Raw genomic sequence first — 24,074 nt, forward strand, 5'->3', positions numbered from 1 at the left:
CATTGGAAAAGACCCTGATGCTGGGAGGGATTGGGGGCAGGAGGAGAAGGGGACGACAGAGGATGAGATGGCTGGATGGCATCACCGACTTGACGGATGTGAGTCTGAGGGAACTCCGGGAGTTGGTGATGGACAGAGAGGCCTGGTGTGCTGCAACTCATGGGGTCGCAAAGAGTCGGACACGACTGAGCGACTGAACTGAACTGAACTGAACTGAGGACTGATTGGTAGAGGGTGAAATTGGGAATGACTCTTGGGTTTCTGGCTTGAGTAACTGACTGCATAGCGGTACCACTCACTGAGACAGAGAACACAGGTGATAAAGATACTTCGGAAATGGAAACAGAGAAAGAGGCAACGTGATGGTTAAATTTAGGACAGAATGAGATTGAGAAGCTTGAGAAATATGCCCTTGGGTTTTGGGATCCAATCCTTAGATCCGGGCTGGAGCTATTGTTGTGTCATTTACACAGGAGGTGTGTAAGATTGCTCAAGGAAAGCACATCAAATTGGAAGAAGGCCAGGACAAAACCCTGGAAAATCACAGGAAAAGGAGGGACAAAGGAAGATGAGAATGAAAAGAAGCAACCAGAGAGGTAGGAGGGAAACCAGAAGAGTATAATTATAGAAATTAAGAGAAGAAAATACCTCAAGAAACTTCCATAGTGCCAGGACTGCTTGAGTTAAGGATTGAAAAGTACTCACAGAATTTGAGCAATCAGGAGGCTGTAGGAAGCATAAGCGGAGAAGGCAGTGGCAGCCCACTCCAGCACTCTTGCCTGGAAAATCCCATGGATGGAGGAGCCTGGCGGGCTGCAGTCCATGGGGTCACTAAGAGTCAGACACGACTGAGCGACTTCTTTCAACTTTTCAGTTTCATGCATTGGAGAAGGAAATGGCAGCCCATTCCAGTGTTCTTGCCTGGAGAATCCCAGGGACGGGGGAGCCTGGTGGGCTGCCATCTGTGGGGTCGCACAGAGTCGGACACGACTGAAGCGACTTAGCAGCAGCAGCAGGAAGCATAAGTGGAGTGATGAAGGCGGAATCATTTACATTACAGTGGCTCAAAAAGTGAATAGAAAGCAAGAAGTTGGGGCAGTAAATGAAATAAATTCTTTCAATAAATTTGACTGTGAATTGGCAGTTTGCATAGATAGGCTAGTCTAAATAGGAAGTAGACATGTGGTGGTGTTTGAGTCGCTTAGTTGTATCCAACTCTTTTACAACCCAGCGGACTATAGCCTGCCAAGCTCCTCTGTCCATGGGATTACCCAGGCAAGAATATTGGAGTGGATTGCCATTTCCTTCTCCAAGGCATCTTCCCGACCCAGGCATCAAACTCACATCTCCTGCATTGGCAGGTGGATACTTTACCACTGAGCCACCAGGGAAGTCCGCAGACATGTGGTAGGAACTATTTAATAACTGTTTTCAAAGATGAAAGAAACCTGAGTACACTTCAGTGCTGATGGAAGGAGCCATTTACATTAGAGGCGGGCATCAGACTTCTCAGAACCTGGTCTCTAAGAAACAAAGCAGAGTTACAAGTGCATAACCAGGGGAGGGACGCTTCCTCCACTTTAATTGAACAGAAGAGTGATTGTCAATACAGGTAAGTTCCTGTTTTGGTGGCTGAAGTTTGATGGATCTGATAGCTTCTCTTCTCTTTGAAGGTGGAAAAGAGGTCGCTGCCGAGAGTTAAGGGAGAGGCAGAGTTGGAAGAGGGGAGATCCACTAAAAGAAACAAAAAGATAATCAGTTGACCCAGAATTTTATTGTATCAAAAACTTGGTTTTCTTTCTTTTTCCGCTAGATCTCAGCAGTCAGCTGTGCAAAAGATAGACGCAATTGAAGTGGAACACATGTACTTCCCATGAATTCCTAAATATCTTCCTTCAAAAGAAGGAAAGCATGTCCTGGTGCTTGCAGGAGTTGCTCTGTAATGCCCCTCAGCCGCTGTGCTTTTGAGCAGCTCTTCTGCACTCCAGGAGCTCTGTTCACAACCCTGCACTGTCCTTCTTTTAAACCCTCTCAATCCCCTTCTTGTTTGCCCCTTCCCTGCCTATCATGTCCTGCCTGTTATTATTGATGTGCTTGTCAACCTCCCACCTATTCCAGGGGAGGCATCTAATGTTTAGAGTGTCAACTATGTATCAGACACTGAACTATTTTCACTTCGGCGGCATCACTTATGTCTCCCACCACAGAGGGGAGGGGTGATGTTATCCCAACTCTTACAGAAGAGGAAGTTAAAGCCAGGAGACCCTCCAGTCACATGGCTACTAAATGACCAAGTAGGGATGAGATCCCAGTCTGTCTGACTCCAAAGCCCATTACTCTGTGCTGTGAACTCCCGGGGAGCAGGCAGTGTTCTGACTCTCACCCATCTCATGGGAACTCAAACAGCACTTTGCACATGGAAGAAGCTTGGGAAAGATTATTGATTCGCACTATGACCTGACTCCCTGCATACGTTAGTGCTCTGGCATGTTGGGGTGTGCCCAGCTTTCCCCAAAGAAGCTGTTCCACTCTGCTTGGTAAAAGACATGCTCTTCAGGTTCAGCCACGGCACCAAACGCGCTAAATGTACAGTGCAGACAGAAAGATGGTGAGAGGAGAGCAGAGTTTGCTGGCTTTCTTCTAGATAACTTTTCAAATAATTTTTTATTGATTTATTTTGGGCTGTGCTGGGTCTTCGCTGCTGTGAAGGTTTTCTCTAGTTGTGGGGTCTCTAGTTGTGCGGTCTCAGCGTGCAGTGAAACAGGCTCTAGGGCACCTGGGCGTCAGTAACTGTGGCACGTGGACTCAGCAGTTGCAGCTCCCAGGCTCTAGAGCACAGGCCCGATAACTGTGGCACTCGGGCTTAGCTGCCCCGAAGCATGTGGGATCCTCCCAGATCAGGGATCAAACCTGTGTCTCCTGCTTTGGCAGGCAGAGTCTTTACCACTGAGCCACCAGGCAAGCCCTAGATAACTTTTAGCAAGCCCATCAGGAGTCTTAATGAGTTGTACTGATAGTGTCAACAAAGAAACCAGGCAACAGACTCTCCGATGTGATCATTAACAGATTACTTAAGATTAACAGAAGCATGACTAAATTCCAACCGAAACCACCCTCTTTTCATTTTTCAGGAATATAGTATGTATGGCTGGTGGGTAGGAGAACTGAACAGCCTCACTGGGATTGTTCCAAAGGACTATCTCACCACTGCCTTTGAAGTGGAAGAAAGATGAAGCCCAGGTATCAGAACCATGCCGATAGATTTGTTGGCCATGCCTTCATTTCTCTGTGAAGGATGAGAGTTTCCATTGAAGTAACTTTTCTTCATTTCCAAAAGTGATGACGGTAATTTACCATTGAAAGAAGCTAAGCCTGTAATTGTTTTTCCTAAATTGGGGGACTATGTCAGTCAGGATTAGATTCAATAACGTGTGACAGAAAACTCACACTAACAGTGATTTAATTAACACAGAAATTTATTTTTCTTTTGTAAGAATCTGGAGGTAAGTAATCCAAGGTGCTCAGGTCCCAGGTACCTTCTCTTTTGGCCACACTGCATGTGGTCAGCATTGCCATGGTTACCTCATGGCCCAAGATGGATGCTCCAGTTCCAACTATCATGTCAGTTTCCTACCCAACAGGAGAGAGAAAGGAGACACGCACCTCTCTCCTAAGGACACCTCACAGATGTTGCACACGCCACTTCTGCTTATATCCCATTGGTCAGAACTCGGATATACAGACACCCCAAGCTACAAAAAAAGTTTCTTCTAGGTAGAACCTGTATCCAGCTTAAAAGTGGAGTGGTCGGGAGGAGGGGAGGCATTAGTAAATTTAAAGGAGAGAATAAATATTGGAGAGCAATTAGGAATGTTTGCCACAAGGATGGATCTGGGTTTCTTTATCCACAGCTCTCAAATCCCAGGCAACATTTCCCCCAAATGCCCATGTATTGCAATATGATTGGCAAAGATTAGGAATCCAGTATAAGGATTCCTGTGGAACATAATCAAATTAACTTTCAGGTAATAAAGAATACGGGCTTCCCTGATGGCTCTGCAGGAAAGAATCCACCTGCCAATGCAGGAGACATGGGTTTAATCCCTGGGTCGGAAGGACCCCCTGGAGAAGGAAACCGCAACCCACTCCAGTGCTCATGCCTGGGAAATTGCATGGACGGAGGACCTATAGAACATGGGGTTGCAAAGAGGCAGACATGACTTAGCAACTCAACAAAAAGACTATGGGTTGCATTTTATGAGCAAGAACCACATTATACCACATTAAGCAGCAGAGTGAGTGCGTGCTTTGGGTGGGATAACAACATGATTAGAATTAGGATGGTGGTGGTGGACACAAAGGCTCCATCTTCCAACCTGAAACAGGAGCTGCCTTTCTTGCTGGGGGTTGGGGGTGGCCCGTGTGACAGTGACAGTGACAGGCCTCGGGACCTTCCAGACCAGGGCCACTGGAGTGGCAGCAGCAGTGTCCTAGCTGCACATTTAGGACGTTGCATAAGGAGGGCTCTCACTCTCTAATGCCCTTGTACAACCACGAGGCGCCAGCTCGCGCCTCTCACTCAAGGTCTGACTTTATGACTTTCCCAGTGAGGACTCTGAATGCAGAAGAGCTGGAATTTCTAGGCCCTGAATGCAGAAGAGTTGGAATTTCTCTTCAAATCTAAATAAATTCTCCCTACTTCACTCTGTCATTTACTTAATGACAAACTTGTTTCTCTCCTCATTCTCTTTGACCCAACAATTCCACATCCAGGGGTTTATCCTACAGGTACACTTGCACTCAGGCAAAATAATATACACACAAGGTTACCTGTAATAGCAAATCACTGGAAATGACTTAAACATTCAACAGAGACCTCCCCAAGAACTGTAGTAATTCATAGAATTGAATACTATGCAACAGTAAGGGGAAAAAAAAGTGCTCCACACCTATGGAATACATTCTGAGATATGTAGGTAAGTTAAAAAAAAAAAGTAGTAAAAGATAGGTCTAATTTGCTCCATCTGTGTAAAAAAGGGAGTCTCATTGCTTCTATATGTATGAGATTGAGATATCACTGGAAGGAGAAAGATAATGATAACACTGTTTGCCTCCAACGACAGAAATTACATGACTGTGAGACAGGGTAGGAGGGAGACACTTTTTACTCTACACCCTTTTATATCTTCTATATTTCGAATCATAAAAGCAGGTTTATGTGTGTCTCCCCCTTAGGACACACATCCTTCTCTCTACCCTGCCTTTATGAAGAAACGGAGAGCCCGCTCCCTACCCCTGCCAGCCCACCACCACCACCACCAACTCTTCTCTTTAGAGAAGAGACCCAAGCCACTGACACCCCTGCACAGTGAACATAAACCACCGTAAGACAAGTGAGAAGAGGCCTCTTCAGCCGACCTGTTACTAAACCTGCCTCCGCATAGCTGAGCCATTGCTAAACGTGTCCACACACCCACCTCTGCCTTTTCCACAGGCTCGTCTCAGAGAAGGTGAGAGAGAAGGAAGCCTTTGGAGGAAGAAATTGCTGGTTGCTTTGGCTGGTTTCAAAAGCACAAATAAACTTCTGATTTGGTTCTTTACCCCGTGTGATGGAGTTGTGTTTCCTTTTGTAAACTGGTATCAAAATGCTGGCTCTGGGCATTCTTATCACCTCCAAACAACATGGGAAGGGACAGCCCGAGAGAAAACGAAAGCCCACCTACTTGGTTATTTTTATCTTTTGTGCTCACTGTGTCTGAAATGAGACAGGGCCAGAAGCACATTCTTGGAGTCAGCACATTGGAGAGTTCCTTTTGGGGCCTCAGTTACTAGCCTGTGTTCTGCAGGCTGAGGAAGTGCTGTGGGGAAGGCTTGTGTCTACACAGCCCTGTTTCCTGGGGCTAGCACTCGGGGTGTCTGTGCCTTGAAGAGGCAGCAAAACATAATGGCTAAGAACATAACTTTGAGGGCTTCCCAGATGGTCTAGTGAATGGGCATCCACTTAGTGCTGGGGACACCAGTTCAATCCCTGGTCCCAGAAGATTCCACTTGCCTCAGAGCAACTAAGCCTGTACGCCGCAACTACTGAGCCTGCACTCTAGAGCTTTCGAGCTGCAACCGCTAAAGCCAGTGCACAGCAAAGAAGGCCCAGGACAACCAATAAATAAATAATAATTTTAAAAATTTTTGTTTAAAAAAAAGAACATAACTTTGGTGGAATTCCCTAGCAGTCCAGTGGATAGGACTCGGCACTTTCACTGCCAGCCCAGGTTCAATCCCTGGTTTCCCAATCTTGGGAACTAGGATCCCACAAGCCATGTGGCGTGGCCAAAAAAAAAACAAAAACTCTGGGATCAGCCTAGAAATAAATTCCTCACCTTAGAAGGGGTATACTCCATCTCCCTGGGTCATTAAGAGATTAAAGGAGTTAATAAGTGTAACATACCTGGAACACCATCTGGCACATAGTAACTGCTCAATAAGGTTTAGTTATTATTAATGCCTGACCCTCTACACCAGAAATATTGAGAGATGGGCAACTGAGCAGCTTAGGAAATTTCATCTTCAAAGCTTCTCCTATTCAGAGCTGTCCTGGATTGGCAGTATCCTTCGTCCCCACCATCTCATAGCCCTGCAGTAAGATACTACTTCATGTCACCGAAGAGAGAAACTGGGAACAAACAGGGATGTTGTTAGTGGATTCCAGGTTTCTGAAAAGGTCCTATGCCAGTTATTCATTTCCAGATTTCTCTGACCCAGGAGTAAAACAAAAGGAAGCTTTGTGTATATGTGATGGATAAAGATATAAAAAGAGAGGACAATTTAGGTCTGGGAGGGGAAAAAATAGAGACAGAGATAAACGGCGCTACAGAACTGTCCATGACAGCCCCTCAACTTTACACAGGGTGTCAAAGGAGAAGCAACCGCTAGGTGGCAGCAGATGCGCAGATGAACCAAAGGGAACCAATTGCCTTCTGTTTTAGGAACATTTGCACCAATCCCAACCTACAGGTAAAGACAATGGGCATTGTTCTGAAGTGGTTAACAGAAGGAGCAAACAGAAACCACTCTACCCAATTGCTTCCTCTGTGGAGAATCCTCAGAGTCCCAAGTCCGGAAGGCTGGGTGGCTAAAAGAAGAGAATACCATTGTACCACCACTGTTCCATGAGGAAAGACAGAAAAGGAGAAACCGGAAGAGGAAGAGGAGGTATCTGGGGCAGGGTCAGGTGCTTCTCCAGTCTGCACAGGTGGACATTCAGTGGCATGACCTTTAAAACAAAGCCCCCTTACTGCAATAGTCCTTTCGGTACCTGCAGACCTGAGGAAATCATCTGCCAAACTACAAGGGTCTTTTGGCACCTCCATCTACCTCCCCACACTCACAGCCTAGCTGCAAAAGAGGAAAAAGAAAGTAGACTGGCCCTAAAGGAAACAAATGGACTAACTGGGAATCTGGTCCATAGCCAGCTGGCCATTTCTGACCTTGTTACATGCTGGAAAAGATACAGCAAGTTCAAGACCATCTACAAACAAAGGGCATTCTCTGTGAAGGAGAAAGCAGTGGATTCCCACAGTCTGCCTGAAGCTAAACCTCATCTAGCAGATCTGCTCAATTCCACAGCCACCATCTCAGCCAACAGTCTCAGAAAGCAACTGGTTAATCAGATTACTGCTTCTCTGTTTGACTCCACTAACCAAATCCCCACCTTACTGCCTGTGACTAACTGGATAACTGGGGCATTAGAGCACTTAACTAACCACATTATATGTAGGATGGCTTCTGAACAGCCACTAACTGCACTAGCACATGAAACTCGAGAGGGGAGAGGGTACAAGGTGGGACACCTTTTTCCTTCCTTGATTTTATGTTAAGAAAATAAGAAAGCTAAAATCCTGTATTTAAAAGGCAAATGTACAGATATCCATTACAGATAAATATCTGTATAAATATCTTTACAGATAAATAATAATTAACACAGAACTTACCAACATCCACTGGATAATCTGACCTGAGATTGGTACAGTTCAGCCTGCATCATCCAAGTTGATATCTGAGAATACTAAATGCTCTGAAAGCAATCTTGCAGCTACATTTCATTAAAAATACATTTTTCCAGTGTGTTTCTTCTGTCATCCATATAGCAAAACAGCGTAGACACTGTTTTACAATTACCTCAATATTAAATATTTCGACATGATGGTCTGTCTCTTAGAAATCTGTATTTAATTCAAAACCAACTATATCTTTTCCCTCTGGTGAATAAAAATGGAAAAGACAGGAGAACTCCTATTCAGTCTCATTCCCTAAACCCAGACATTTTTATTCCATTTAAAGTGGGACCAAATCAATGCCATCCCTCCTGTCAGGAACAGATACCTTGGTAGCTCAGCTGGTAAAGAATCCGCCTGCAATGCAGGAGACCACGGTTTGACTCCTGGGTGGGGAAGATCCCCTGGAGAAGGGATAGGCTACCCACTCCAGTATTCTTTGGCTTCCCTGGTGGCTCAGCTGGTGAAGAATCACCTGCAACGCGGGAGACCTGGGTTCGACCCCTGAGTCTGGAAGATCCCATGGAGAAGGGAAAGGCTACCCACTTCAGTATTCTGGCCTGGAGAATTCCATGGACTGTCACAAGGAGTGGACACGACTGAGCCACTTTCACTTTATGTAAGGAATAGCCTAGATTTCAAGTGTTAACTTTTTTAAAAGCTCATTTAACTTTTTTTTACTTGCTCATTTGCACCACCTTAAATGTAGTTAGTCTTTTCAAATGGCAAAAGGACGAACAAAAATCACACAAAATCTGCTGTTAAGAGGAAATGACATAAGGAACTTTTGAAAATCGAGGTCTGCTGCACTGCTTATTGAGTCACTCCAGTTCGGCTGCTGCAGCAAGACACCCCAGTGACACATTCCCAAAATCCACATTCCACACCAACCACATAATAATGCACTGGTGTCACAAAGCCTCTGCCTGCACTTGGGGAGGAGGTGGGACAGTCCTGCTTTTACACATCAGTCTGAGAATGAGGGAGTTGAAGAGAAGGAAGAAACGAAAGAAGAAAAACGAATGTATGTTTGTATGTTCTTTCTTTTTCCCCTTCTCATCTTGAGAACAAAACTCCTGGACACCAGGGACAGAGGCACTTTAATCTCTGGCCGAAAGGAAACTGTCCCTGCGGTCTCCCCATCAGGAGCGACTCTGGGAAGATAAATCTTGAGTGGCACTGACTTGCTAATTCCCAGAGCGCCAGCAGACTCTGTAGAGCTGACTTGAGAAAAAGCAGCTGTCTACATAGAGGATTATCCCTGTTACACAGCCCAGTGACTCAAACTAATTTTCTCATTTGTGGATTACCCTAGTCCCTTGCTTCCCCTCTCTTCTGCCCAGCTATTTCATTTCCCATTAGAATTTACAGACATTGGGCAGGAAGCTTGAAACTTAAAACTAAAAAGAGACTTTTCTTCTTCAAGGGATTTGAATTAATTCGCCCTGTTTTCCTATCAAAAATTAACTGCTCAGAAAACATGTTTTTGGTTTTGGGTTTTTTTTTAAGTTAGTATGAACTGACTACCCTTTTGCTTCTCTTGGGATTCAATTAATGATATATTTTAAGATGCGGCCTATTTTGTACCAAAATCCTTTCTAAATATAATGCTCCCACCCCTAAAAAACTATAGTATTTGAGGAAACTAAAGTACAATTAATAGACTATGTAATTTATTTTCTAAATAGTGACATTTTTTGGAAATGAAAGGTGGCATTACTAAGGATGTCAGAATCGTAGGTGTAAACAGGGATGAGTGGTCACCCTAAAAATATGCCAAAACAGGTTATCTAGTCACCAGGGGAGTGGGCAGCAGATAGAGAGATGAACTGGTTCTCCTGGTACAATGCTTGGCGACATTCCTTCTCCCCTGCAGGCCTGGCCCCTAGGCAAACCCTGCCAACCAGGCTCTCATTTCCTGATGCCCAGGCTGTTCTGAGAGGCCTGGTGTCTCTGGCATCAAGCTGCTCACGGCAGTGGCCAGCCGTCAGCAGCTGTGTGTGTTCACTCCCTCATGGGGCCCATCATGGCCTGCTACCCCACCACCTGGCAGAGTGCCACCGAGGGAAGCATTTTGTGGCACTGGGCATAGTATGCCACTTCCTTGCCTCCCATGATGGGAGTGAGTTCCAAGAGGTTTCTAGTGCAGGTCCTCAAAGAAGGCATCTGGTTCCACTGCAGATCCTCTTAGCCTGATGGTGAGCAGCTGGGCACCTTTTATCCCCCACATGCGATCATGGAACAGAAAACAGGCTACAAACACCTCCCTTTGAACCAGTCAGGCACGGGCTTTGCCCTGCCCTGAATCACCGAGACGGCACATGCACGCCACCTACATTTCCTGGATGCCACCCACAGTGGGCACCCTGCTCAGCCTATTGTGAATATACTCCACCTCCAAGAAAGCACCTGGCATCTGGAGACTTGGGATCACCTCTTCCACGTCTCCAAAGCAGTGCAGTGGAGGCGCAGGAGGGGACTGAGTGCTCACTGCTTCACTGTTGATACGGGGCTTCTCAGCGTGGCACTACTGAAATTGGGACCAGATAATTCTATGTTTAGGGGTCTGTCAAATGTTCAGCAGCATCTGGCCTCTACCCACTAGATGCCAGTACTGATCCCCCAGCTCCCTCCACCCTTTCTGACAGGAGTGTCTCTAGACATTGTCAGATGTGCCCTGGGAACAAAACCACCCCGGTGGAAAACCACTGTCTCAGGGCATATGGATTTGCTTAGGTCCAAGTAAGAGAAACTGCCTTGTTTTCTAAAAGTCTGCACTTTAGCCACTACATTAGTGACAGGGAGAGGCTTAGGAAGTTGGAAGGACAGAGTATAACTGTCATGAATTCTTCAGAGTTTAAGAACCAGCAAGCCAGCCCCCATGTTCAACAGGAACACGGAGATCTGCTCACCTGCACTGCCGCGGAACCGCACCACAAGAGTGATGTTTTCGAAAGAATAAACTGGCGCTTTCCGATTCAGAGAGCTGCACCACAGTGAGTCCCGTAGTAACTATCCTTTTTCCTGTTTCTGTAGCAGAAACCTAGAAGGGGTGCCCTGAAAGTCTCAATCAGGACTGAATTTTAACCCTGTGTACTATTTCAGAGCAAGAAGCCCAGGTTCCCAGAACCGGCGTAGAATCTGCGGCGGTGCAAGGGCCCACGCTGGATCCCTGCGCTTGGTCTGGGGCTGGTGCGGTGCCGACTGCTCGTCCTGGGCAGAGTTGGGGGTCAGGACAGTCATCTTAAGGCTATGATTTTCCTGATCCTTTGTGCTAGTTTAGGGGAAAGTCCTCTCTTACAGAATGGCTCCCAGGAGCTCTGTCAAGAATCAAAAAATAAAAACACAACCAAAACCCATCACCTTCTCAGGAGGCCAAAAGGAGATGAGGGGTCCAGGACCTTTGTCTCTGCCTGCAGAGGGCAGACTGAAGGGCCAGCCAGAGCCCTGTCCACGCTGCCTCCCATGGGCCCCGAATCTGAGGCACCTGGAAGGGTTATTAGCAGGATTGGAACTCATCCCTCTGCTGGGACTAGATCATAATTACAGTAATTTTCTAACAGAGCTCAGCAGTAGGACTGTTTAATCAGCATCTGACTCCCTTGTGTTCCCAGCCCTCATCACTCAAGGAGAGGAGTGGGATGGCTCTTAAAGAGACAGTGCCTGCCTTTCAACGCTGCTAACAGATGTGCCCTAATTGGTAGAATATATCTAAGTCTTGTAGCTTGCAAGCAGGTTACATTGCGTCCAACAAACCGCTGCAGGCTCTCACTAGTCTTGGCCTTCTGCTGGAGGGATTCGGGTCAGGCTGCTGGTGGGCCTGGTTTCCTACGCCAACCAGGCCACCAGGGGAAGGGACACACACAGGGCTGGAGCACTTCAAAGCCTGAAACACAACACACACAAAAAGGCTCTAACTAGCTGGCCCCTTCGAAAGGCTGTTTAAAAGAAAAAGTCGAGCAGGCTGAAAATAGGAAGGAGGGACTTGACAGCCGCAGGTAAGAACTGTTAATCCGCAGATCACAGAAGCATCTCGTGCTCCTGCCCTTCCCCGGGGCGGAGCCCTTGCAGGCGTTCGGGCGCTCCTTTACTCTCACAGTCGCTTCACCATCTCGCCACTTACGACACACCTCCCTCGCTGCCGTTTCAGCGCCCGTCTCCTCCTTTGCTGGGGGAAGTGGACCCGGGCTCCCCTGAGCAGAAGGGAGCAAACTGACTCTGCCCACTGAGCCAGGTGCGCTGTCTCCTACAAATGCAGCACTTTTCATCCTTTGGAGCATAAACGGTCCAAGTTTATTTATCTTGAGGCTTGAGGTTCCAGCCTTCCAACTCCAAATCCAGCCATTACTGAGGGGGAAGTGGTTGTCCTCATGGGTTACTTCTGCTGCCCCGCTGGTGAGCCCAATGGACAGCTGGTCACGGCAGCAGCTGACAACTGTTCCTTGGAGAGAAGAGCTGGGGCAGGATGAAGATGCGAGAACATGGTGGGGGCGGGGGGGGTTCCACAGCAGACTGAAAAACCCCACAGCAAAGAAGGTACAGTTGTAAACAGAGCAGGAAGAGGGACACTCATCCCCAGCTCAAAGAAAGGTTACCTCAAGCCAGGTGACATTCCCCCTACAGAGCTGGTCCCTGTTGGCAGATGGCCGCCTGGGAAGGTGGCTGCGGATCAGTGCCCGGGCGTCCCGAGCTTGCCCTGCAGGGCTCCTCAGCTTGGTTTCAGCTGTGCCTCAGTTGGCTGCTCATACGTAAATCTGCAGACGCCACTCCGGCCCCAGTGAGACGTCCCCATGAGGCAGGCCGGGGGCTGGGCTGCTTCCATTCTTACCTCCAACCTCGCATCCTCCCGGTCCACTGCCCTCCCCACTCCTGGGTGTTAAGAATATTCTGCAAGAGCATGTAAACAAATTCATAAACATGGAACTAAACTTACTGTCCAGTCAGACTGTTAAAGTCACAGTCACCTCCTAAGCAAAGCTATGGGAGCGGGTACGAGGCACCTGGGGCTCGGTGGTATAGCTCTACGCCCCTGGCGGTAAGCAAACCTTGGACTGTGGAGGATTTCTGAGAACGACTCTGAAAAGATCTGTGGGGGAGTTTTTTCCTCCTTGAACAGTGGGGGACTTAGTTATCCCTGTTTTTGGCCGTACCGCACACAGGATGTCCCATCTGCACTGCTGCACGTGAGATCTTTAGTTGCAGCAGGCAAACTCTTAGTTGCGATATGTGGGTTCTAGCTCCCTGACCAGGGATCGAACCTGGGCCCCCTGCATTGGGAGCATGGAGTCTCAGCCACTGGACCACCAGGGAAGTCCCCAGCTTTTTTTTCAAGATTTTTTTTGGGGGGGAAAAATCTTGTTTTACAGAAGTTGGGAAGTATCTCTTCCCAGAGTTCTCTTCCCACAGTTCTACCTGACACATACTTTTAAAAAACCATGACCAGCTCAGTGTCCTCAGCTAGAAACTAAGGGTCATACTTCCCCTGCCCCTCCTCACTGGGCACCATGGTCAAATAAACAATGTGTATGAAACTCATTTTCACACAAGAAAACCCACCTCCTCCTACACACACACACTTCCTCCCACGAAACAAAAGGAAACCTATGACTTTGGGATCACTTATTCTGTGTTACAGGAGATGAATAGACTTGGGCCACACAAGTAACTGTCAGAAGAAAGATGACAAGGGGCTTCCCTGATAGTCCAATGATTAGGACTCTGTGCTTTCACTCTAGGGGGCAAGGGTTCAATTCCTGGTCAGGGAACTAAGGTACCACATGCTGAGCGAGATAGGCAAAAAATAAAATTAGTACGGTGACTGTAAGTCAGACACAGAACCTACCTCAAACCATTCTACAAAACAGCCCAGCAGGCCACTGCCCCGAGTAGCTCCCCATCCTCCCTACAGAGGCTGTCAGCCACGGCAGCAACCACGCACACGCCAGGACACAGCAAGACGGGGGAGCAGCAGACGGCGCTGCCGAGATGGGGAGGAAACCATTCCTGCTGTTTTTCTGGTAACTCTAGGCCCACGTTACTAGAAAAGCTCTCCCCCATAGGACATCTCCTTCCATGGCCTACACTCAACTCTGCACAAGACAGCGGCGGGACGGCGCCTGGCCTTAGATTAACTGAGGTCCTGCTGTATGCACTGCTGATAATGGATCATTAAAAAAGCCAGGAGTCAGAAAGATCGCATCCGTGTCTTTGACCAGCTCCTGCTGTCCCAGCAGCCAACCCTGCTGGCAGAACTGGCTGCTGAGCACCAACTCCAGGAAGAAAAGGCATGAACAGAAGAAGCCGACCCAGCTTGCTGTTTTTTGGCTGAGTAGGGAATTGACACAGACCACCTCCGGCTCCTGTCTGGAAGTTTCGAGATCAGAGAGCTTCAAGCACAGCTGGGTTCACAGCTGCACCATTTGGAGCATTGGACTCATTAATATTCATGAGTCATCCCCACCAATCGGCAGAGCGGATGCCATTAGCTTAGCATCTGTCGGGTTTTTGTGAGGGCTGTGTATGGAGTTTTTTTCCCCTTTTAAATGAACTTCTTTTGACACTTTGGATTTGCCTCTGTAGGCTTTCTATCCTCGCCTTGCTCTGCTGCACCATATAAAAGAGAGACCCAGGGGAGGCAGGCAGAGAAGAGAGATGAGTCCCAGCCAGGGCTCGGCATCTGCCTGTTGACAAACTTTATTTCTCTTTCAGCACCTGGCACCTCAGACAGGCTGCAAGGATGGAAGCAGCATCAGGTAAATTATACCTAACAAGGTTCATGCCCATCACTGTGAGAAGAGCTGGATCCTGCCTCTTTGGAAGGCAGTCCTTCCTCCAGTGGTGAACTTGAGCTGCACACACAACGCAGGAGAGCTGCCGAGCTCAGTTCTGAACCATTATTTCCACGCTGATAAATTCATGATTTATGAAAGTGACTACCGCCAGCCCTCAATGCCTCCTCCACTGCTACAGCTTGTTAGACACCAACTGCAGCAACAGTCTTAAATACTTGAATTTTATTTCAGGCCAAAGCCTCCGAACTAAATGCCATGACAGTCCCACAGCATAGGCGAGTAGTAGAAGAGCCCACGGACCGGTGCGGGGGCCAGGGGAGGGAGGGGCAGGCGAGATGGAGAAGAACCACACACAGACGCCAGGGCAGATAAGCAGAACGCCAGCGACACTCGTCTCCTCCAGCTCCAGCTCTCAGAGGAGAGAATTACTGCAGCAGGAGGGCAGGACGCCTCATTGTCTGAAGGAAGGCGTGTTGTTTCTCATCTCCATCCCCAGAGCCCTCTCTCCAGGCAGAAACAAAGCCCCCGCACCCCACTGGACTGAACAGACGGCCTCCCGCGACACAGCAGAGGGACACGTGGTGGCTGAAGCCCTGGGGAAAGGGAGCTGTTACTAAGGGAGAAGAAAAGGATTCAAACAAGAAAGGAGCTCAGCTAACCCTGCAGAGAAGACAGTCCATTTCGGCTTTATAACCAGAGAGGCAGGGACAGTCCAGGGTATCTTTTCCAAAACAAAGCCCCCGGAATCATTCCCTGTCCTTTGGCTGTGACCAAACCTTTCTCTTTTGTGGATGGCCACAAGCTATTTCACAGGTCTCAGGCCCCATACAGCCAGGCCGAGGTCCTGGGATGCGCAGGAAACCCCAATGTCAGGAGTCACAGCACCGTTCCATTCAGTGGTTATGAGTGGAGGAAAAGCAAGGAGGTGGGAGAAAAAATATTCACCCCCCTGTCCATGCAAGGAGGTACCAAGAGGCCAGCCTCCCAGAAACCAGTGCTCCCGGGACTTCAGCAAAAACATAGCCAGCTGGAACACAATGACACAACAGAAACACAAGCATTTCTGCTGCAGCAGTCTCTGATAAGGTAGATTGAAATCTGCCACCTACAGGTCCCCAACCAGCCGCCTGAGACAGTGCTCCTGGACCCATTAACAAACATCGAAAGAAATTCAGCTTCCAGGAGAGTAAATTCGGGGTTTGGCTCAGAACCAACAACTCCTGGGTCTTGTGCTTAACTTAAACACCTGCACAGTGTCTTATCCCTATCGAAGAAGCCTGAGGAGTTATGACCAATCTCCACAGAACCAACTTGAGCAGAGGCCATGGTAAAACAGGAAGCAGACCAGCCTCCCACCACCAGCCTGTGCCTAACCCCGCCTGAGCAAGTCTCCCTGCCTGCATCGCCTTCATCCACCTCTGAGCAAAACCCAGAGCTCCAAGGAGAGCTCACTTTTCCAAAACTGTTTCCAACTGACCAGGGTCCAAAGGCACAGCATGGTCCCCTCCCAGGACTCTCCTCACAGGCTGAGAAGCAGAGATTCCCTCATCAGGTCTTGTAAAACCACAGCATGATGGAGAGGAGGTGGGTGGGAGAGTGGGGCTCTCCAAGGGAGGAGCCTCAGAGTCAACCACAGGAGCCCACACCTCGAACTGATCCTTTTCTTCCCCGGGAGGCGGTGAGGGAGAGCTCCTCCGGCCGGGTCTTGGGAGAAAGCAACAACTGGAAAAAAGTGGGAAAGGGAAAAGGAGGGCATGAACAGGTAAACAAAAATCAACAAATACAAGTGAACGGACAACAAGGGAGGCCTGTTCATCCAAGGAAATAGTATTTGGCCACAGGAAGGAATTAAGTGTTGATATGCCCTGCCACACGAATGCGCCGGGAAATGGTGCCAAGTGAGAGAGGTCTGTCACAAAAGACCACAGGTACAACTCCACCTGTGTGAAATGTCCAGAATGGGCAAAGTAGACAGTGTTTACCAAGGGCTAGGGTCTGGGATTGGGGAGTGTGGGGAGTCACTGCTAATAGGTACAATGTTTCTTCAGGGGTGATGAAAATGTTCTAAAACTGACTGTGATGACAGATGGCTGCATGACCTCGTGAATAAACAAAAACTACTGAGCTGTACATAAAAGGGTGAGTTTTATGTATATGAATATATCTCAATAAAGTTGTCATCTAAGGAAAACGGGGGTTGGGGGAGAGGATAAAGAACAAAACAAATAAGAGAGCCTTTCCTTCTTTCTCCCCAGCTTGCAATAGGAGAGCCATCTCCCAGGGATGAGTCAGCACAGACCCAAGGCCCTCATGCATGGGATGACAGGGGCCCTCCTGAAAGGCCACCAATGCCATGACCTTACTTTCCCTACCAATGGACACCTCACTGGCCCACGTTATAGTAATCCTAGCCACTGGTGTCTCAGAAAAGAGCATTCAGTTACCTCTTGGGCTGGTCTCCTTCAGCCAGGTGAGAGGAACCCCGTCTCTCTTCCTGGGCCCAGCCGCAGTTGGACATAGCGTAGCGCAGAATGGCGTCAGAAACGGACACGGAGCTCCGGCCCTGCACGCAGGCTTCTATCTCGGGCACTGAGAGCTGGCTTTGCAGGAAGAGGTGTAACTGGCTGTCTGACAGGAGGACCACGCTCTGCAGGACCCTGGGGCAGACACAGGCAGAAGAGCGCAGAGCGTCAGCCTCACAGCAGCTGACCCAGCCCCATCCTCTGAGGCCTTCTGGCGTGAGTGCTGAGGGCACAAGCATCTGACACAAACACGCCTGTGTGTTCCTGGGGGCCATTCTGCACAGCGCACACACCCCTGCCACCCCCAGAGGCAAGTGCCAGCCCTCCAAGTCCACTCACTTTTCAAGGAAGTGCTGTAGACCTTGTCGTCGCTTCTCAATGAACTCATCTGAGCTGCCAAAGAAGGTTGACTTGCCAGGAAGTTCAGGTACAGGCCTGTGAGATCACACAACGTAACACATACCCAAGATAAGTAATATCCCAGTCACTCCAGTCCCTGATCAAGGAAAGCCCCTAAAAAGAGACACAAATCAACACAAATAGCATTTGATAAGAGGGCAAGGGCAGAGGGTTAACACCGACTGATGACATGCCTGGTGTCAGGCACTGTGCTAAACGTCTACAAACCTTACCTCGTTTATCCTCCTCAAAGCCCTGTGAGAAAGATGTCAGCGTACCCATTTTAATGGTAAGGAAATAGAGAAGTTGAGTAAATCTCCCTATGGCACACAGCTCGTAAGTAGGCAGCAGAGCTGGCATCTGAACCAAGCCTAGGACTTACAAACTCCAGGCTGCTAGACTCTCTTGTTTTCAGAACCCACTCCCACCATCAACTACTATTTCAAAAGGAAGAAACTTGGACATGGAGACATGGAGGATGCTGGGTCCTTGTGTGTAAATTAAGGCTACCATCTCCAGTCCCGAAAGATCACGTTTGGAATTTTCTAAAAGTAGTCAGGTTGCAGCAACTCATCCACAAACTCTTCCAGCCTCCCTAGCCTCTCCTGTGAGGCATGGCACATGCTTGAAAACAGCAGGCCAGACTAGAGGATACAGGATCTGTTCAGAGGAAGTTCCGACTGGCTTATGAGGGCCTGACTGACTCATGACAGTGGCTTCATCAATCACACATGTTAACTAATTGGCTAAGTTGTCAACAAAGTCACCACAGCACTCAGTAACCACACTGTGTTGGAATCACTGTCATAAACTGCCTCCAGTTTTTGGGCTTATCTGCAGCATGTAGGTGAGGAGTGAACAACAGTGCTTGTCCTAAGGCTCTCAGTCTGTAGTAACTCTGGATAAAGGTCTCTACACAAAAAAGAAGAAAGGAAAAAAAAAAATCACAATTTTTACATATCAAACGGACAGGAACACCATGTGTCAAATTAGTCCAGGTGCTAAAAAGTTCCTGATAACCAGTGAAGCATATTTACACAGCCAGCAGTACCTTTGTTTAGCCCTATGCATATAAAAAAGAAAAATGTTCTTTAGATTTGTTTGGCTTTGTTAGGTCAAAATATTAGAAATGAGAACTCTGTCATTACTTTTTTTCACTGACTTGAAAACATAATTTAAGAACACATTTCTCAGCGACCTTAGTCCTGTCATGCTGCCAAGTTCTCTTGATTGTAAACCCCAGTTGCCAAGGAAGAACCCAAGAAGCCGGTCTCGGACCCAAGAAGGAAGTAAGAGAACTCACACTAAACCCGCATTTCTCTGGAGCTGCTTTCTCAGCCACACAAACTCCCGGTAGCGGCGGCGCACACAGGACGTCTTGGCGGTAAAGGCCTTGCTGTTGGTCTACAGGAGAAAGCATGTGAAAAGGGTTTGGTGGAAAAGCCCAAGTTCACACGAAATCCCCGTCATCCCTCTCACCAAGGACTCAAGTCACCAGGCCACAGTCCCAGTCAAGGGGATCCAAGCAGAGCACAGTGCCACCCAGCAGCCTGAAAACAATTCAGGCAGACCCCAGGCTCTCTTTCCTCTCCTCCTTCCTTTTCTTCTGTCAATACCTCCATAAACAGGTTCTGCTCAGGACTGGCCCTCAGCCCTGAAAGGTATATTGATCCCAATATCAATGTCAGATACACTTACATGAAGGAATATCTTATAATCCACATAAGAATTCCAGGAGCCCTCATTCTGCACGCGGGGGTCCTGAACACGCACAGTGATCACCTCCTAGAGGTAAGAAATGCTCCTTCAGCTTCAGCGCAGCCACATAGTAAGGTGGTTCCAACACACGGGCGGCCAGAGTATTCCACTCAATGCCAACTTTCACTCATTTGTTCATTTATTCATTCAATTCAGCAAATATTTATTGACCACCCTCTATGTGGCAGGTACCGTGCTTAGGCACTGGGGGCAGAACAAGGACAAAACACAAAAATCCTTGTCCTCGTGAAGCTCCCATTCTAGCACCTTCCGATGAATAGAAAGTTAGTGGAAATGGAACCTCGTTTCTCAGTCATGCCTTCACTACTGATCTCCCTCTTCTCGCTTGACTTTGAGCACATCAGAACCACTAAGGCATTACTGTCAGAACACCACCACCGAGCAGTATCTGGCTCTCGCAGAGCCCCTCAAGCTTTCACCCAGATGTTTCCCGGAAATCACATGCTTACCTCCTGCTCTTGGTTCTCCAACATCCTACACCAAAAGCCCATTGGAAGAAAACATCTGATGAGAGACAGGAGATTCAGGATCAATCTCTGTTAGCATGCCTCTACTCTCACCTCTCTTTGCCAGGGCAAAACCCTGAAAATTTTTAATCGACCCCCCTGGGGAAATCCAGGCAACTTTTTTTGCTCTTGTGTAAAATTTAAGAGGAAGCAAAAAAATCCCCCCACACGAGCTACCGCACACCGTTGCTCAGTCATGTCAGACTCTTTGCAACCCTTTGGACTGTAACCCATTAGGCTTCTCTGTCCCTGGGGTTTTCCAGGCAGGAACATTGGAGCAGGTTGCCATTCCCCTCTCCAGGGGATCTTCCCAACCCAGGGATCAAACCCATGTCTCCTGTTGCAAGAGGATTCTTTACCTGCTGCGCTTTTGGGGGAGCCCCCCCACACACATGAGCTGGGGGCCAAGCTAAAAGCCCTGAGGGATTTACCTCCCTTCTCAGACCATGGCAGGGACTCTGAACCAGGGGCCACTTCTAGCCAAAACAAGTTCAGGTCAACAATGTCACCTCAGGCGGCCAGAACTGGCGGGCTGAGCTGTAAAACCTTTTTGCCTGAGAACTGCTGGCCCCACACAGCACAGATCTCTAACTGAGCCTAACATTGCCCCCTCCTGGCTGTCCAGAGAAAACCAAAACCCCACAAACGCGGAGGCTCCTGAGACGTCTCCCTTTGTCTTGCTTAAGCACACCCAGGACCCCAGAGGCAGTTCTGAGTTGGAGAGTTCCAGGGGCACCTGAGCGGGTTGTCCAGTTGTGACCTTCTCTTAGCTAATTCCATTTCCAGAACCCAAGACAATGGTTCTAATCATTTCCTCTCAACATGCGGTTTGTACCTCTGCCCAAGCACCCCAGAGCCGCACAGGTCGACTCAGGATGTTTTCCGCTCCTTTGCAAAGATTCATTAAAGCCTAAGCCACTGATTTCCCCCAGTGTGGCAGTTTACATGCGCAGCAACATCGCCCACTCCAACAAGGGGACCATGAAGGCTGAGGCACAGGGTTACTCAAGTCCAAAGGGGCCCATGATGTCACCTTCTGTTAAAATACAGCACTAATCTTGTTACTCCTAGAACCACTTCAACAGCATCCACTCTGGCTGCTGCCTCCACCCCCTTCTCCTCTCTTAAGGGCGGAACAATAAGGTTTAATTTCCCTTTACAATTTACCTTGAAATGAAAACTGACTTCAGCCAATATGTACTGCCAACAAATGATCCAGCCTGGCTCCTGGGAAAATGAGACTATCTCTAAGCTCCCCCTGTCCTCCCCCCATGCACATTCACACACCCACTCATTTTTACAGTCCCACAATTAATTTTAAACACATTCTCTTATTAGTTCTGCTTTACCATTAGAAAAGCAGGTAATGAGTTTCCTTCCTACTTTATGTTGTGCTAACACAAGGCTAACATTTCAGGAGGAGAGGAACTCGTCTACACCACAAAATTAGCAGGACACACAGCTTTCCCAATCTTTTCCAGAATATCAGAAGGTCTCTCCACACACAGACACTGCATGCAGAGATGAAGCTGCACGATATAGGACAAATCTGGGCTATACAGTCCAGCAAACTGGAAATGCTGTGATTGCAGTGCCATATTAAATAATATACTTGCTGACATTCTGACTTTTCATCTGATGCAGTCACTACCACAAAGGCCCTGAACTGAAAAGTGGGAAATCCCAATTCCATAACAACTGATGTATTACATCCTGGATGGAAGCAGGCTAACGGCTGTAACTGAAGAGAGCAGGTCGACTCACTGTGGACAATTAATCTCCTCAGATTAAACAAAAAATTTTTTTCTCTTCTCATTTCAGGCATTTGGTATATTCCCAGCACAGGAGCAAAATTAAATACACTGAAGTGTCTTTCCACAAAAGTAAGGGCAAGAAAGATGACAATAAGGAAATCCACACACTAAGTGAAGCTCACGAATCTCCAGGGCCTTGAAAAGTTTGCCAAATTCAGGACCATATTTCAGTAACTAAATGGTCATCACTCTTAGGCTCAAGAAGAGTGAGCCAAGGGCTCTGAGAGCAAGTGTCTCTCCTTTCTTTTGGGACTCATACCACTTAGAAACAAACAGCTATAAACTGACTTAAAAAATATCCGAGAGGGGATAAAAGTCTTAGGACCCCCAAGATGCTATACACTTAACCCTAAGATTTGGAGAAGGAAATGGCAACCCACTCCAGTACTCTTGCCTAGAAAATTCCATGGATGGAGGAGCCTGGTGGGCTACAGTCCATGGGGTTGCAAAGAGTTGGACACAACTGAGCGACTTCACTAACCCTAAGATTAAAGGGCACTTAGAAAGCTTCCAATGTAACTTTCCTTAAAAACACTGGACGAACACAAAAACCTAGACTTCAAGGAATAATTTCTAGCAACTACTATTCTCCATCAGCTTCCTCCCTGTAGACCCCACTCCTCAGGAGGAAATGAAGCATTTCTGCCCTTGGAGGAAAAAGAGGAAGTTCTTAATTTTAGCTCTATGATCTGGAAGATGGATCCGTGTGTCACCCAACTAAGGATAGAGTCAGTGGCCCTCTCAGCTACTTATGCAGCGCTAACTACATTTCCTGGGCCCTTTCAATCACGTCTGAAGTTTATTTTCTCCACCTGTACCAGCACCAGTATCTCCGGGGAAAATCCAGTTGTTTGCTATTTATAAAGTAGCCTGTAAGGCTTTCCAGTGTCTAAACAATTCCAGGCAGGAACTGTTTTAGACACTGTTCCAAGGCTTTAGCTCCACAATTTTCACTCCCATTTAAACTAATACTTCAATACTTTCTAAAACTTCAAGAGGCACGTTAAAAAAACAAATCCGAAAAAAAAAAAATCCGGTGATAAAAGTATATAAGCCGCCAAGACTCCCATCCCTTCTTGCTCATTCTTCAGCCTTTGGTGCCGGATAGCAACTCAAAAAGCTCTCCTTCTGAAACACTCACAAGTAGCAGAAGTAGCTCCCCAGGTCTGACCAGCATCTGCCCGTTCTCAGCCAAGCAGCTCTGCTCTATCCTTCTGTTCATCTGTAACTTGCCACTCCTTCTACTTGCAGCTAAGTAACAAAGGCACCACAATCTAGCGCAAGAGCCTCCTGTGTCCCCGTAGAATACTTGCCATTACTCCTAGTCCCAGCGTTTGGGTCAACGTAGCAAACTCCTGTATTCCTTACGAACGAGGAGCCAAAGGACGACGTGGTCCTTATTCCTCTTTGCCTACTAAGCTTGGGGAGTGGGAAGGAAAGATGCTTTATATATTTTATAAAACTAAATGGAAAGCCAGGTTTCCTTCCTTGGACCCGGACCAAGCACCCGTCTTCATCCCGGGAGGTGAGGCTGCTCCTTTCTTAGGATGTCCAGCAAGGTCCCCACCTCAAGTACCACTGCTGACGCTCAAACCCATAGCCCTTACCAGAGAGTAGCATCCACCCCCCGCGAACCTGTCCACGCCCCCTCACCTGAGAGCAGCGCCCACTCCCACAGCGACACCGCCAGCGCCCCACCATATAGTAAGAGTCCCGGCTTCTCCTTCCGGGTGAGCGACCGGCGCCCCGGTGCACGACGGGAGAAGGCTGCAGGCACGCCAATCCCTGGTGCCCAGGGCGCCCCGCCCCCTCAGGCCCTGGCTCTTAGTGACAAGCACCTCTCGCGGCGGCGCACTCCGCACCGCCCAGGCCCCGGCTGGAATCTGGATCCCGCACCTCTCTCTTGGGGCGCTGCTTGGGGGATGAGGGCGAGGGGAGGAGAAGGGGTTCTGACGTCCAATCCGGAGTCGCGTCCCGCCCATTGTTGTTAAGCGCAGCCAATCAGTAGCCAAGAAGCGTCCCTGAATGTCCGAAAGTGGGTCCAGGAGCCGGGAGGTGTGAAAGGTTAGTCAGCGGTGCTGAGCGTGGGAGAATCAGGAACGTGGGAGCCTCTCTCAGTCTGGAGAGAGTGCCCGTTTGAACCCTGTAAGTTTCTGTTCCCCGGCGGAATTATCAAGGGGTCGCCCACTCAGATTCGAAAACTCGATTGTCC

General features: G+C 48.2%; 2 protein-coding genes across 4 annotated transcripts in view; one reads left to right on the top strand and one right to left on the bottom strand.

The window, feature by feature from the left end:
* SKAP1 (src kinase associated phosphoprotein 1) overlaps positions 1–5,353 on the top strand; it is a 255,689-nt gene extending 250,336 nt beyond the window's left edge. The window contains exons 12-13 of the mRNA XM_068977471.1: positions 3,132–3,240; positions 5,236–5,353. Of these exons, the coding sequence (XP_068833572.1) occupies positions 3,132–3,233 (102 nt within the window). The 3' untranslated portion in view covers positions 3,234–3,240; positions 5,236–5,353. The remainder of the gene's footprint in view (positions 1–3,131; positions 3,241–5,235) is intronic.
* Positions 5,354–12,837: 7,484 nt separating this feature from the next.
* SNX11 (sorting nexin 11) lies at positions 12,838–23,556 on the bottom strand. Of its 3 annotated transcripts, none has more exons than XM_068977281.1 (8): positions 23,516–23,556; positions 19,992–20,046; positions 19,462–19,548; positions 19,067–19,167; positions 17,704–17,799; positions 17,287–17,499; positions 16,489–16,564; positions 12,838–12,938 (listed from the first exon to the last, which is right to left on the bottom strand). In XM_068977281.1, exons 2-8 carry the CDS (start codon positions 20,031–20,033, stop codon positions 12,876–12,878), a joined length of 678 nt encoding a protein of 225 aa, XP_068833382.1. In that variant the 5' UTR covers positions 20,034–20,046; positions 23,516–23,556; the 3' UTR covers positions 12,838–12,875. The 3 variants fall into 3 exon arrangements, with proteins under 3 accessions (XP_068833382.1, XP_068833381.1, XP_068833380.1); XM_068977280.1 differs by having other exon boundaries at positions 12,845–12,938; positions 16,320–16,564; XM_068977279.1 differs by lacking the exon at positions 12,838–12,938 and having other exon boundaries at positions 15,109–16,564.
* Positions 23,557–24,074: the final 518 nt, after the last annotated feature.

Source organism: Capricornis sumatraensis, chromosome 8, assembly GCF_032405125.1.
Source record: "Capricornis sumatraensis isolate serow.1 chromosome 8, serow.2, whole genome shotgun sequence".
NCBI classification, from domain to species: domain Eukaryota; kingdom Metazoa; phylum Chordata; class Mammalia; order Artiodactyla; family Bovidae; genus Capricornis; species Capricornis sumatraensis.

Coding starts and splice junctions, on each gene's coding strand:
- SNX11 (XM_068977279.1), bottom strand. CDS start 20,033: ATGGGCTTTTGGTGTAGGATGTTGGAGAACCAAGAGCAGGAG. Junction 19,168..19,461: donor ATTATAAGATATTCCTTCAT/GTAAGTGTATCT, acceptor TTTCTCCTGTAG/ACCAACAGCAAGGCCTTTAC. Junction 17,800..19,066: donor CAGAGAAATGCGGGTTTAGT/GTGAGTTCTCTT, acceptor GTGATCTCACAG/GCCTGTACCTGAACTTCCTG.